Here is a 15927-nt window from a genome sequence, read left to right as displayed (position 1 = left end):
CCAAGTTCAGGCAAAACAGATTAGCTAGATGTGAATCCAATTCAGAAAACTAAAATTCCTGAGATAAACATAACTAAAAGGACCCAGCACTTCCTTCCTTTCACAGCTCAGTAAGTTGCTAAAATCTTAAAAATGAGACAATGTGGATGGAAATATTTATCTTATTTTGGTTTTCAACCTGCTGCTTCTAAAAGGTCAATTTGCAGTTTCCTCCCAGCAGCCTGTATGCTGCTTCTGCTAAGGCCAACATTGCCCCCAAAGAGTTCCCTTCTCACAGCTCTATTTATTTGCTGAAGTTTGGCATGGGCAATGGTTGCTTGGATGTCTGATTACTTACAGCACCATTCCCCAGCCTTGGAAAGATTATAATCCTGTAGATTTTTTTCTAAAATATTGTTTCTTTTAAGAGCTGTAAAAAAGTGTCAGCAATGCAGCTGGTCTTGTTCAAGATACCGAGGCTTTGCACAAATGACATATAATTCATATACAGCTGCCTCACTGGAAGAAGAAATGAGCATGCTGGATGACAAAATTGGAAAATATTTTGATCAAGACTCCCTAACTATTATTTATTTACCTATAACAGAGTGCCTGCTGGTATCAGAAGCCAATTGGTGAATAACACAGAAAACAAATTATTCAGTGGAAGTAATAAAAGATCTCGACAGTCAGCACACACTGGGAAGGATGTGAAGTTTGAGGGGTCTCAGCAGAAGACATAAGGGGAACAAGTGACACTGGCACTTCATCTGCTTGGGAAAAGGGAAGGAACTGTGCTAGAAGGTGGGGTCATAAAGTGAGGTCACTGAGAGCTTCTTGGTCTTCTTACGTGCCCGGGGGAGAAGCAAGGATTAAAGTATGAAAGACTTGAAAGGAACACTCAAAAGCTTCAAATTCTCCAGCCACACTGGGCTAAGTAAATAATAATAATAATAATAATAATAATAATAATAATAATAATAATAATAATATACCAAGATCTTTTGTCATACTGTCTTAAGACAGATCTATAATTCCAGAGTTGAAACGGGCAGATTTCCCAGTCTAGCATTATCCATGACACTGAACAGACCTCTAGATAGATGAAATCATTAACTGAATCACCCTCTGGATATGACAAATGATGCATTAATCTGTACTTCCCTGTCTGGTTTTATGGTGTTAAATCCAGTGAGCTACTCCTGTGTCCCAGATTTTTTTAACCCATTTTTGTGCAAGCACTTACGGAAATAGTAGCTGAAATTTTCTTTACTCCTTGAAATGAAAGCACAATTCCTTCTTAAGCCTTCTAAAGAAATAGGAATATTTACCTGTCAGTGTAGCAGTGTGGTTTGTATAGGAAAGTAAAGTAACACAAACATATTGTGTCCAAAAATTCAGTAGTTCTACTTTTTCTAAAAACTGAGTCTATCAGTCTCTGTGAATGCACAGGCAGGGCTTTCCCCCTGCTGTTTGTTTCCATTTTTCCAATCATAGTGTTTCTTTCCAGCCCTGCCTGTCTCTGCACAGAGACCCTGAGGCAGGGCACAATGAACTGTAGGGAATGATACAGAATCTCATCTTCTGCTGATGTAGGTATCAAATTCTTAGGAAGCAGTTATGAAGTCATTTCTGTTCTCTTAAGCCAGATCTTGTATAAGGATGGAATTATAATAATTTCTATTGAAACATGATGATCTGAAGCTTGGAAGAAGGCATCACTAAATTTCATACCAGACAGGAGGATGGTTCAAAGATAGCACCTTAGGATTAACCTTATGGTGATCTTGCCCTTTGGATCCTTCCATGTGTTGTAGATATAAAGGACAAACAAACCAGACAGTTTTCTTACATGCTTTAACTTCTTGAGGGACATGTTACCTTGTGCACTGGCATGCTTGCAGCCACAATATTTTCTACATAGTAACAGTGACCTCGACAGGAGATATTTATTCTTTGAGTGTCATATTTGCAGAATCTCACTTTGGAGTTTTGCGGCCGCAAGCAGAGCTGGAGCACTGTCTCTTGTTTCCTTTGGGATCAAAGAACTGTGAAGCCTCACAAAATGCTGGGAGCTGTAGACTTAGAGATGTGATGGTGAATCTGCTGCCAATTATATCTTCCTTCTAGCTTTGCTATATCAAATCAATTAGATCTGATTTCGTCCCACAGGAGACTACAACCCCCAGCATCTCTGGGTCTGCGTTTCAGGAATTCTGTATGTTGTGTTTATAATTTATTTTTTTTTGGCAACACTTGTAACTAACTATAATCTTAAGTCATTCCCAGTCCATTCCTAAAAGGTTCTCTTGAGAGACAAAGGAAGAAGAAAGTTTGTGAAAAATATAGTCATGTTAAATTTAAAAATACTTGTTTTAAGGTTTTTACATGTATGTCTGTGCCTCTCTCCAGCAGTTGAGAGGCCTTTCTCCCAGTCCTGCAGGACTTCAAAAAGTTGGCTTTGGAATATTTTTTCCACTTAAGCGAGTCAGTCACTTTGCTCTTTCTGAAACTCAGAAAAGAAAATTAACTATTACTGAGCCAGGATAGCAGGACAGTGCCAAAGACTGAATAAATGTGACTAATACCTAAGGTTAATGAGGCCTCTTTGAGCTCTAGAAAACTCTTAATAAGCAGCAGGATAGACTCCAACTCCTACAGCTTAGCAGTGGGATTTGAAGTTAGATTGTTCATCCTTTCTGAATGAGTGTCCAAATGATGTATATAAAATTCATGGCCTTTGTGTGTCCAGGGACTTGAATTTCATGAAGGTGTTCAGACTTGAGATCTCCATCTACTTGTAGTTTTAGGCAATGAGCAAATGAGCAATAATCATTTAAGCATGGAGTAAAAATCTGGTTGATGAACTGGAAGTAAGAATAATTTATGCAGAAAAACCTCTTTCTGCACTTTTCATATGAATAATCAAATGCTGCAAAAGCACCTAAGGAAACCAGGGTTATGTCATCTCAGCTGGCCAAAAAATTGAAATACCCAAACACTGGGTATTTTATTACCATGCAAGAGTGACCATTTTTTGTGGGACTGGTTTTAGAGCTTGTTAACCCAATTCCCTCAGATGCAGTCCCACAGTCCTTGGTGGGACAAATTTAATATGGCTGCAGAAAGATTCTCTGGCTCAAAAATGGGCTAACAATGAATGGACAGTGTACCTATCAGCTGGATAGACTAGAGGTGCTAGGAGATGGGTTGCTTATCTGTTCTTTCAGAAGTGTGTGTTTCACTGTCTCATTTCCAGGGGGTCCTCTGCTGGTTATTCCCTGGTCATGTATGTGTTACAGTATGGAGAAAATTATGGTGCAATAAGGAAAACAGTAAAGAAATCTCAACTCACTGCTGTCTTGTTATACCCCAAGTACTCATCTGAGAATATAAAATAGGCTTAATCAGAGATGTAAATGCCATCAGACAGTAGGAGGAAAAGCTGAATTTGGTCAGTAGCTGCTGGTCAGTACTCAAGGAATTCTGGAGGCTGCAAAAAACAAGAACTGAGCAAAACATCCTCTTCTTTGAGTGTGTAAGGGTCTGGATGTGCAGTTTGAACTGATAAATATAACATATTTTGCTTTTAAAATAAAATATATTCTCATTGGCCTTTTCAACTCTTTTCCCCTGTTGTGCTGAATCAGATATTCTGCAGTGCACATGTTGCATTGCATACATGCATCAACAGCCCAGCTTCAACTTCACCCTGCAGCCCAGTGTAGCTTTAAAAGAGCTTCCTAGGGATCATCCTGGCCTCACTGCCAAGGCACTGGGCATTTTCTCTCTCAGTAACACAACACAAATTAGTGGCGATGGCACTGTTGTCTCTTGTTTTCCCAAATGCTTAAGAATGTAACACAGGTCCTAAACACGATCCAGAGCAGAGATTACTGTGACTTGCTACTTTTCCATGAACTGAATTTTCCCAGCAGCCAGCCACTGAGAGATGCCTAGCTCACTTCTAAAATTAGACAGCCAAATTTTTAGGACATCTGTAGCTCAGAAAAAAGCAGCTGTGTGGAAATTAATTTAATACTGCCTCTGGTAAAGCATCACTTTACCAGTTATCTAAACTTTTTAACACGTATGGCAACAATATGATGTGTGATATTAATGCACTGTAGCTACAGTTGCTACAATACAAAGCAATAGGAATGCTTCTTCCTCCACCCCTACCTGCCGTTAAAGAAGAGAATTGAGCACAGTGAACTACACCCAAACAGTAGAGTCATGCAGAGTAAGAGGGACTTAAATGAATATAGTTTGCCTCAAACACATGAAATGCAGGACACATCCCTTTTTCCATTTCTGTTGTGACAATTGAATCCATTCTCAAGCCACTGTCAATGAAGGCAAAAGGAAAGGGACTACGTGCACTCATTAACCTGCTGTGGGAGTCAGTAAATGTGGCTGTGAATGTCAGAGTATGAAAAATGCCATTGCTCTGTGACATGAATGCCAGGTCAGGGAGACCTCAGTCTGAGTCTGTTTGTTCAAAAGATGTTGTCAAATTAAATTTATATTGGTGGGCCTGGATGCAAGCCAGCTGGTGGTTCTTCTCAGAGCTCTCATAGAACCAATGTGACCTCTGCAGTGTGGCTGGCTTGATGTCACTGTGGTCACAAACCCATAGCTGGCTGGCATCATGGAAAAACTGCTTTGTGAATTTGGAATGTACTCCAGAGGTGCCTCTTAGGAGGAACCAAGGCCTTGAGACTCTACAAGTGGTTAAAAAAAATGAGCAGATTTAACTGTTGCTCCATGAGTTCAGACAGAAGGGCATAAATAAAAGTTTCACAATATCTATAGTTTTCTGCTGAGAAGTTTGGATAACAATGAAGTATTTTTGTGCTTGTTAAAATTCACCTGAATCTAAAACTTGGCTAGAGAAGATGGTGCAATCCTCCTGGAAGAAAGTGTCCCTGAAAGTTATGTTTAATTTAGTTTAAGACTCTGAGGGGCATTATACAACTTCTGGAGCTGAAGTGCACAATATTTCAGGGTTGATTTAACTGTATAGTTATAACCTAGCTGCATTAAAAAACTTGTATTCAGGCACTAAAGAAGTATCTCAGTTCTAATTTGATAACATTTTTAAAATAGTGCAATCTGTGGTTCTTGGGCAGGTGAGAGAAGTTTCGTTATGCTTAAGTACTGCCTTGACCTAAATTGGCATTTGAAAAACAAGCCTGATATCAGTGCATAAATTTGTGGTAATCACCACATCATTACAGAGCATCTCCTTTGGAAGAGGACATTACAAAGCTACCACATCTACATTCAAAATTCCACAGAAAGCTATTAAACTTTCTCTTTTATAAACATTAATAAATGCTGCTTGTGAGAAGCAAACATGGCAAGCTGATGCTAAACTATTTGAGATGGGACTTGTATCTATACTTTGCTAGAGGTCTGCTATCTTGAAGTTTGGGTAAAGCAATTTTAGTTTGTGGTGAAAATTTTTTTCTGGCTTGTTGATTACTAGATTTATAAATCAGAATGTTCTCAGTGGTTCTGCTTGTTTTCTGAGCCAAATAGCTCTGTCTGGAAATAGGCAGCATAATCTTGCTCTGAGTTCCTGGGGAAATGATATTCACATCCAAATGAGTAAGCTGAGTAAGGGGTAGTGAGAAGCTGTTTATGAACAGACAGTCCCCCACCTTGTCCCTCACACACACCAACTTCTTAATTTATTTTTGTCTAGAAGGGGCCTGAAATTTAAGATGATAAAAGCCACCACCGGGATCTTTATTAGGAGCTTTTAAGATGTACAAAGTGTTTGAAATCACAAAGCCTCAGAATCCTCCTCCAGTGACCTAGTAATGCACACTGTGCAGAAAATGTGAAAGCTCTTACTTCAGAAACACACAAGCATCATCTGTTTCTGAAGTATGTAGCAGGTGTCTAGATGACATGCTTTAAATTTGCAACATATCTGATGTTTTCTCTCTGATTTTTGTGGATAGATATTCAAAATACACGCTGAAATGCATAGGTACATATATGTAGCAGGTGACACTTGCTGAAAAAATGGTGTACAATTGTTATGGTGTGGGTTTGTATGCATGTATAGACACAGATATAATCACCAATTCTTACATATAATTCTCTTATCATTGATTTTAGTCCCCCTATTAATTTTTAATGCATTTGCTACTTACATGGTATTCTATATGAAATTCTACCAACGAAGTAGTCCAGAATAGCAAGACTTTGTTTTTAACTTTGAAGCAGAATGTCAACTGACAACAGCAATTGCACCACACTGATCTAAAGGAGAAGTCATGCATCGTGTTGCTTACTTACCGACTGCCTTCAGAGAGGCGTACTTGTTAAGCTCTTTGCCTGGGGGCTGTTGCTCATATGGGTTTGTGATCTGTCCCAGGCTGGGATATGAATGTTGATGTGCCATCTGAGGAAGGAGGGGAGATGTTGGCATGACGTTATTCATCTGTGGTGGATCTGTATTAAGGAAAATTGACAAGCATTAAGAAAAAACAAATCAGTCATAAGCTTTTAGCATCGTTACAGAGTCCAGATTCGATGTGATATGTCTTGAGATTTAATGCAACAAAGCACTATTTACTACAAAGTGGAAGTTGGAGTACAGCAAACCCATACTTCAGACAGTTAGTGGCATGATTAAAGGCTGACTAATGGTTGTAGCAGTATATGCTAACTTTTGTTAGATCTTTGAACTAAAAGAAAAAGGGTTTTCAAAGCAATGGAACACCAACATAAAGACTGAATTAGCTGCAGCATTAGGATACCAACCAAAGCTAGAAGTTTATTCCAAGGTAACTTGAATACAGGGCAGCAGTATCACTCTGTCTGTGCAGTTAAATAACCAGACTAATTTAAATAGGCTCAGGCAGGCTGCTGTATATATGCAGTTACACTGCTTTTAGTACCAGAAGCAGCTTGCTTATTTGCACAGCATTATGTTGTGTTCTGTAGATATGCCCCACAGTGCAGAATGTGCAGGTTTGGCTCATGACTATCATTAGGTAATTTCTTCAAAGCTCACACTTTGTCCTTATGTTTTCTCCTTTTCCTTGACAGTAGGTACCACAACATCATACCAAGGTAATATTTCCCGTAGCAGACATAACTAAAAGCAGGACCTAGTTACTGCCTCTGTATTGGTGCTATACCAGCACTTACCCCTTAGCCATTTTGTAGCTGATTTGTTCCTTTATAGTGGAGAATACGGCCTGGAGAATATTTATTCCTAAGGTACCATAATTTATGAGTTGTTTTTAACATTTGATTTCAGTCTTTAAAAGTTTTGGTCAGGATAGTATTCTGCACTCAGTTTTATGGTTGTGTCTACAGGTATACTCTTGAGGAGAAATGCAAGCACAGATCTATTTTGGTAGCAGCAGTTCTAAAGATAGTGGCATGGGTGGGACCTAATACAAGGAAGGTGTCAGCCTTTTACCACTACATTCACTAATATTTTTCTGAGTAGATGTAAATCAGCACTTTGTAGATGCTACTACCATGCAGTTCCCTCGAGGCAATTCTTACTTTTCAATCTGTCAAAACATCATGATTTCCCTGTGATGAATGCATTGTGAGCACTTGTATTCCTACACTCCCTGCCACAGTGACTGGCAGCTGTGGAGACTTGCAAAAACAGTGTAAATAAGGTGTAGCTAACCAGGACAGTTTTTCTACCTCTGTCACAGAGCTATCACTTTTACTGAGTCATCTCTTTAAATGTAGTGAAGAATGTTACCCCAGAAGTGTGCTGGGGAAGACTAACTAGGAGTACTTGGGTTTTGTCCAGGTGTTCAGTGTCAGACTGTGTTGTTACGAAGTTACTGATGCTGCTGGGGTTGGGTTCTTCCAGTATTTATGAAGATGTAAAGAAATATGTTTTCCATTGCCAAGTAATCTTTGGCTTCTCTTTTGTGTTGTTGACAGCCCATAGCTGCCTGTTTCACTGCTGCACTGGCTGCCCAGGGCCCCTTACTCATACCCAGGTGCTTTCTACAAGCCTAAGTCATCATATAGAGAATAGAATAGAAAATACTTACTCAGTTGGCCATCTGCACCAAGTAGATTAAGCAAAAGACCAAACACTGGCAAAGTGCATGGGACTATATTGAAGAAAGATTCCTGTTTATTAAGAGACTCCCATTGAAATGGACTTTTAGGGAGTAAGAGGAAAATCTCAGATGGATGTATGCATCTATCTAAATCTGAATCTTACTAAATTTTAGTCTAAGTGGCCCTAAGTGGTGACTGTTGCATTTGTTTGCTGCTCACTGCACTGTGCGTGACCTGGTTCCTTTTCTTTGGGTTTCTAGAAATAAATGAGCAAATGGGACACTTACATTGTTTTCTCCACACATAGTTAACGTAATGATGATGGGTAAATTCATCTATATGTGGATGCTATTAAGGAAATGTTCGTAATTGAAGTAGCAATAGTGTAATGCAAATTGTGCAGCAGACAGGGGGATGGGGAGTGTGAGTGAAACCACTGGGGGGAGCCCAGGCTCAGCCGTCAGCAAACAGGAGGTCTGGAACAGGACTTGCCTTGCCTCCTCTGCAGCATCTGCCTCTGTAAATACACAAGGTATTGGCCTGGGCAGTGTTTACTTACACTTGTAAATACTGCTCCAGTCTCAGCAGTACCCAATAAAGATTTTCTCAGGTAGTAATGAAACTTGTCGACAGCAACATCTCAATGTCAAATTTGAGATTCTGCCTTTTTTTCCTGACATTGGAAAAAATAGTAAGTGTTAAATTTTGGGGAGTGAATAATAATAATCTATTGGATTGTTAAAAATATTTTGGGATACATGAATTGTTTTCAAATGGAGGAAAGGTTTACCAGAAAAATCCCTGCAAGCTTTGTCACTGACTTCTCTAGTGCCAAGTTAAATCCTTTATATTTATAAATCAGATATTGTATGATTGGTATTTGCAAATATCTGACTTCACTGAATGGGGACAACTTTAAACAGAAAGCTGTGGCTGTGCTGATACATTACTTTTGGCAACTTGACACTGGTACTTTGTCCAGAGTGGTACAACCATGTAACCAGCTTCACTATGTCAGTGCCAATGTATGTATTCATCTTTAAAAGACATTTTGAAAAGACATTTTATGATCACTGCAAAGAGTCAAAAAAAACATGCTACAGCTTCTAGCATGAATAGTCAGACCTGGTTAGTAATGGTGTTACTGTAAAAAATCTGCAATATTCACAACATTATTTTCTCTTGAAGCAAGGAAATACAGTGCCAGGCTGCTTCCTAAACTCTCGAGACTTCGAGCAGTCACTCTGGATGTAGTTTGCTCTCTGTATTTCTACCACCTGCCCAAAGGGAAGGATTTGATAAAGCCTGCTGGAGCTCACCACACCAGAGCTAGATGTCAGCTGGGCAGAAAGTGAGACATACAGGGAAAAAGAAAAACAAAAAGGGTCTTCAGATGTAGAAGAGTGATTATGACTGTTATCCCCTTAAGAGGCTTAGGTATGAAAAAACTTGTGGGAGGCAAATGGAGCAGAAAATAAGAACTGGAAGTAAAGCTGTGCCAAAACCAGTTCATAGCTATAAAAAGTGGGGGTTTACATCCCAGTTACCAGCAGTGAGCCTTTGGAAATGGCTAAGGCATTGGCCTCTGATCGCAGTCCCAGTAGTTGAAGAAGACTGATCATTGTGTTACCTGTTTATTATCTTAACCCTATAGCTCAGCCTGTCCACTTGAAACTTCTACCCACTTGTCACATCTAACAGCTTACTCCATTTTTCAAGTGAAAATGCTTTTTTGGATTGTTTTCATCTCTCCCTGATTGTGAATTTTGGAGTTTCTTTGCTGTGCATCGTGGTGACAACAACAATAATGAAGTAGGTTACTGTAGTTATGCTGTACTCAATCCAATTAAGATGGTGTCGTATCTAATTTATACATTTCATTCAGTAATCAAGGAATGGGCATCTCAGCACTTATTAAGTACAAATAAGAACCCTAGCGGAAACACCTGACACAACAAGGCCACATGTATAAACGTGATAAGATGAGCAAGACTCCCAAAACTTTATTTTTATTTGTTTTGCTTTCTCCATTGTTTCTAGAAAATATTGTGCTGTTCACCCAGACTGATTATTCTTGTCAGGTTATGGGAAATGCTCAGGGCTAGAGGAAGGGATGTTAGTAGGCTGATAGGAATAATAAGATTGCTCATTGTTTGAGGGCCAGCGACCTGCCATGAATGTCCCTTAAGCTCAGCCACTATCCTCCTCTTCACTTTAGGGGAGAGAGAAACCTGTTCTGTTGAGTGGCTTGGGGATTTGTTCCTTTCTGTAGCAATGAAGTCAGTGATTTGGTGCTTGAAGACACAGAAAATAATTAAAAAAAACCTCCATAGGCACAGAATGGAATCTATTAGTAAATGAGCAGTTAGAAGCATAAGGAAAAGAATAAATGAGACAGGCGATGCAGTAACAAAACAGAAGAGGGTGGGGGAAGGGCTGGAAAGGAGAATGAGATTTTGCTATAAAAGCCACCTGCAGACACACATACAAAAGAAATAAGAACAAAACAGACAAAAGAAGACTGTGAAGTCAAGGAGGAGGGGAGGGAAAATTCAGAGCAAAATGTAATAATAGCTAAGCATTTTTCAGATACTCGAGAGAAAAAGATAGGCCCTGAACTAAAATTGAAAATAATAGCTATGAAAACAGGATAGATCTGAGTGATTAGAGAATACCAGTATAAAATTGCTCCCCTCCCATCCATAACTGCACTGCCACCAATATGCATATTTGCCTCTTTGTTCTTGAGTGTGCAATACTTAATTATAAGCCTAGCTAATCCAGCACTGCAAATCCATACTCACATTCCTACAAACCTCACCAACAGAAACTGCAGGTGCTATTTTTGGAAAATCCCAGATATGATGAAACCTGTGGGATTTTAACAACTTTGCTAGGCCAGTAAACTAATTCCTTTCAGACCAGTTCCTACCTGGGTAATAAGAGTGTTCTCCATTCATGAGACTAAGCCTCCTGTTGCAGTGAAAGTCAAAATTGATTTTTTTCAAGTACATAATTTCACTCCTTTCAGTCTTTCTTTGTCTGATAGTCTTTTCAAGACTATCTTTTCATTTGATTTTTACTGTTGCCATTTCTCAACACTTGTAGCCTTGCAATGTAGCTTCTGAGATGAGGTTCCACCCTCAGTAATACATACAGTTGTGTTATTCTGTATATAATGGTATTGTAAGTCATCCCTAATAAGTCTCTGTCCCTTAGGATATGCAGACATTTTTGTTACTCATCAGTGATGTAGAAATCATGAGAGTAGTCATATTTTCTCTAAATGTGATAGCTCTTAGACAATAGGTATTTTTCATGGCAATTTGTGCTAGCCAGTTATCTCTTCTGTCTCCGCACGGTATCACAAAAACATTCTTGTAACACGACAACCTCCCTGTCTAATCACCATCACAAAAAGGATCTGAGATGAGTGGGATGGCATTTCATCCAGCAAAAAAAAAATGTTTCTGTTTCATGGAAGTGACAGTCTACAGTGTAAATGCCTGTCATCAAACAAACTGTCTTGTGCCTTCCCTTGTCCTATCAGGCAGTGGTAGGAGTCAGCCCCGTGCTGCATGCTGTACTCTGATTCTCCATGGTGCCACTGAACGGGAGTGTCTCAGCACACTGACACCCTAATGATCTCTGGTTTCTGCTCACAGCCCACATTAACCTCTTGCTCTGTTGCTGCCTTCCTTGCTAGAGGTTGCATGGTCTTTCACATATGGATATCCTTGGTGGATTTCTGAGGAGAACCTTTTTCCTCCCAGACAGAAAAATGCTGGACACGGGAACATCTTCAGTTATGCTGTCAGATTAAAAAAGATATTAAACTGTTTGACACAGCTGTGTTAGGGGCTGTGCTGACAGCATGGAGCATGGGCAAGGGCAGTGTATCCCCTGCCACAAGCAGCTACAGATCAGCAGGGTTTATAGTGCTGCCTGACACTAAAATTCCTTTTGGTTCAAGCTGAAAATTGGCAAGAGACAGGGTAGTATAGGAGCTCTTAGCACCTTGTTGATGTAATCTGAGACACTTATGAACAAGGTTATTGCAGATGCAGTCTTTATGAGAAAGCATTATGGTAGGGAGATTCATGAGCTGATGTTTGGAGATGATGTCAGTCATCTGGACATGGGAAAACAGCCAGGTCACAATATCCACAGTGTTCTGCCCTTGATGTATAGCTTAGGAGGAACTGACTTTACTCTGGCAGGAGAGGCAAACTGCAGAGACATACCAGTGAACCGTGCAATTGGAGTGCTCTTGTGCTCAAGCAATGCCCTGTGCCTGTTTTTAAATGGCAATATTCCCAAGTTTTCTTCCAGCATGCTGGAATTCTGTGCTTCTGCCAGATGAAGGCAGTGCTATTTACACACATTCAAAAATATTTGAACTTTCATTCTCAATACTTTTCTTTGGAGTGCAGATGAGGACAGCACTACTTTAATAATACGAATCCTTCACCCCTTTAATTTTCTATCTACATACTTCAGACACTTATTTGTGTGAAAGTCAGAGTTTATATTTCTCTGAATAATGATTTTAGGGGGAGTTGAAACATAAAAAAAAGACAACATTAACATGGTCAAAGAGGTATGGGGCTACACTGCCAGCTAAGTCCACAAAATGCTCCTGTAAAAGGCCCTTTTTCTTACTGAATATACTGCTGCCATTTTTTGTTTGAATCTATGGGAATTATTTACATATATATAAGAATCTTATGCCCATGAGCTCTTCTGAACTGTGTGACAAGTTGCAAAAGAGAAAGGAGACAATTGCATCTTTGTTTATCACTTAAATTCAAGACCTGGTGATGGAACCTTCCTTCTGTCCTCTACACAAATTCTCTGATGCTATGAGGTGCTGAATTCTCTGTGGTTGCAGTGGTTTAGGAGATGGGGCCTTCATCGTTTTTCAAGTTTGGGCTCCTTTTTTCTGATTTGACTCCAAGTGTGTAGGAGCAGAGTTCTGTGAAATCAGTTGGCTGTTTTGCTGCCATCCGAGGAGGGTGGGAGTGGGATATCAGTGGCCTTGTGACTAAACTCCTTGGAAGCCTCTTTCTTCTGCTTTTCATTTCCCTGGGGCTCCATGCTGTGCAGCCAAACTGACATTCTTGTAATATTTTCTGGGCTCTCGCTTTGCAGAAGCACTACAGCCTGACATTGGTTTTCCATGTAGACTTTCATTATGTGACACAATATCTCCTTTTATGAAGGTTATTTTTGTGTCCTCTGAAGGTGTGCTATTCCTTCATAATTACTCACACCCTGACATACTTATAAGCCTCTGATAGGATTTGTGAGATCATAATCTTCTCTAGAGCAACCCATTGTGGCTTCCCAGAGGATTATAACCTTTAAGAAGGCAATAAGCAGATGAACTCAAGATGCCAAGATCCTGCTTTCAATATCAGTTTCCCATGTTTGAGCTGTGGGAGGGCAGGGAGTGGTGCTGTGTTCACACTCCCACCCACGTTTCTGGTTTCCTTCATCTTTTGCCTTAAGTAGCAGAGTTTAGAAATTAATTAAACCCACCAGTTATACACACTTTCAGCACTGCAAATATCCTTAGCTATGCAAATCAAGAAAATATAAATTCAGCAAATTTGACTTACATGACAGATATTTTGGTTTTTGACCCAGAAGAATTTTCTGTACACTTTCCCATAAGGTATCAGTTGTTTTACAAATCAAATAATTCTGTACCTCTTCACAGAAAGAAAGAGTCTGCTAGGATGTACCAGGCAGCTCACATTTTGTTTTCCCTGTTTTGCCATTCACTGAAATTAATTTTCTTCCAACAATTAACATACTCTTTGTGCCTGGCCTTGTATTTGGTATTACTTCTCAATGTGTTTATTTGCCTTACTTGTTTATTGTTTTCTCTTACTGTAACGGTTGTTGATGATCAATAGGTGTGAATTTTTATGCAGTTTGAATATATTAAAAATTGCCTTACATCAGGCATTCACTAGGTTTTTTTATCAGCTGTCCCAATATACCAGCTGTTTAGAGGAGAAAGACTAAACGGTATAAGAATTATAAAAACGAACATGTTACCAACTTCCTGTCTTTGTCATTTATTATTATGTCTAAGCAGTAACTTGGTGACCTCCAGCCTGTTGCTTAGGGGTAACATTGCCTGCAGGATTCTCACTTTATTCATGGGGAAGGGCAATCGAAGGGTTAAGATTTAAGGCAGAGAAAGAGTTAAAATTGGAAGGAAGTCACTCAACTGTGTTCCCCTTCACTCAGCAAAGACTGGGGAAAATTACAGTATCTGATCATCTATCTAAGGCAGAGTTTGAGAAATATTTTTTTTAATTATATATCTGACCTAAATGTACCCCAGTGGCTTACTCTGTCCTGATACACCTGATGCAGCAATAACAAAGAGTGTGCTTTTTCCTTTCTGGCATAATTTAGTTTATTCTTTTAAAGTCCCTAGCAATGAAAATATATCAGTCTGCTACAGTGGAGCTGTAATATAAAATTATGGGTCTCTTTTTTCCCAATCCGCATGCAGAAGTCTTATCAGGACTGATTTTGTTTTGTTAGTCTCTGTTAAGTGAACAAAAGCTCAGAGACAGAACTCAGAAGGTTGGTGAAGAACTAGAAATCTGTTCTCAGAGAAGTAGCCATCATCTTTTACATTTTAGAATAGTGGAGAACAAAATTTACTGATTATGGAGTAGAGACTGTGTTATTTGTTTCACAGGATCACAGAAAATACTAATGATTAGCTTTTCAAAATATTTTCTCATTTATCCCATGCTCTTCTCAGGAAGAATTGCCTCTACTTTTGATAGATGTTAGTCATGTTTTTCAAAAGCCTTCAGTGAGGGGCTTCACAGCCTACATGCACAATCTGGTCCAGTGCTAATGCTATTCTGGTGGTATCCTCACCATTAGAGAGCTTGTCCTATTATACCTATTTTGTTCTCCTTTTCCTTCAAAACAGTTTGGGTCCATTAGTTCTCTTATCCTCCAAGGATATGGAGAGTAGATGATTACTGTTCCTTGTGCTGCAGCATTTTATGTATTTTGAATTTTCTGCACTACAGAATAGGAATGCTTTCAGTCTTCTCATAGAGAATGATTAGAGGTCTCAGAAATCCAGCCTTTCTGAACACATATTTCTGGATTTGGTATCTCATATCTTGTCAGATCTTGTAGGATCTCTATTTGTTTACACATCCTAGCATGCCATTTCTTCTGTGGCATCAGCATGGGGTTAAAACATTTCTGCCTTCAGTCCCCTAAAGCTCAGAGATCCTTTTATGTCAGATTGCTCTTTATTGTCATATTCCTGTCCTGTGTTCATATAGATGATCATTTTTATGAGTAGATCTTTGCATATTATTTAATAGGGATGCACCCTTTTTCTTCCACACTATTTTTTCCAACTTTTTAGACTCTTTTGAATTCTAATTCGGTCCTTCAAGCCAGTTAAAACCCCTTCTGTCTTGGTGTTGTCCACAAATTTATTAAGTGTATCTATACCTTGAACAGAGTTCTGCAGGGATTTATTCTGTCTCTAATACTGTGCAATATTTTCATTAGTGAGGAGGATGATGGGACAGTGTATTCTTCCATTTCAAAAAAAAAGAAAATATGAATCACTGAGGACTATTCTCTGAATGATGTTTTTAGACCATTTTGCACCTACCTTCTAGAAAAAGCCTCTGAAATGTTATTAAAAATCAAGATTTATTATGTTTACAACTTTCCTCTATACAAAGGACCTGTTACATTGTCATGGAATTAAATTGCTTAGGTTTAACTACATTTCATCTTGACAGATCTTTATTAGTTGTTATTCAGGACCATGTTTTGACTAGATGCTGTAAGAAGTTTAATGAATTAATTGTTTATTTCTAT

The 15927-nt window shown here is 39.1% G+C and overlaps 1 protein-coding gene and 1 long non-coding RNA gene across 3 annotated transcripts in view; one reads left to right on the top strand and one right to left on the bottom strand.

The window, feature by feature from the left end:
• SHISA9 (shisa family member 9) overlaps window positions 1–15927 on the bottom strand; it is a 164377-nt gene that overhangs the window by 14676 nt on the left and 133774 nt on the right. For both annotated transcript variants that reach the window (XM_071760696.1, XM_071760697.1), the window contains one exon: window positions 6292–6447. In XM_071760696.1, the coding sequence (XP_071616797.1) occupies window positions 6292–6447 (156 nt within the window). The remainder of the gene's footprint in view (window positions 1–6291; window positions 6448–15927) is intronic.
• LOC139803986 (uncharacterized) overlaps window positions 1–15927 on the top strand; it is a 187137-nt gene that overhangs the window by 78073 nt on the left and 93137 nt on the right. The window lies entirely within an intron of this gene.

This window comes from Heliangelus exortis, chromosome 17, assembly GCF_036169615.1.
Source record: "Heliangelus exortis chromosome 17, bHelExo1.hap1, whole genome shotgun sequence".
Taxonomy (NCBI): Eukaryota; Metazoa; Chordata; class Aves; order Apodiformes; family Trochilidae; genus Heliangelus; species Heliangelus exortis.
This window is presented reverse-complemented; position numbering and strand designations above follow the sequence as displayed.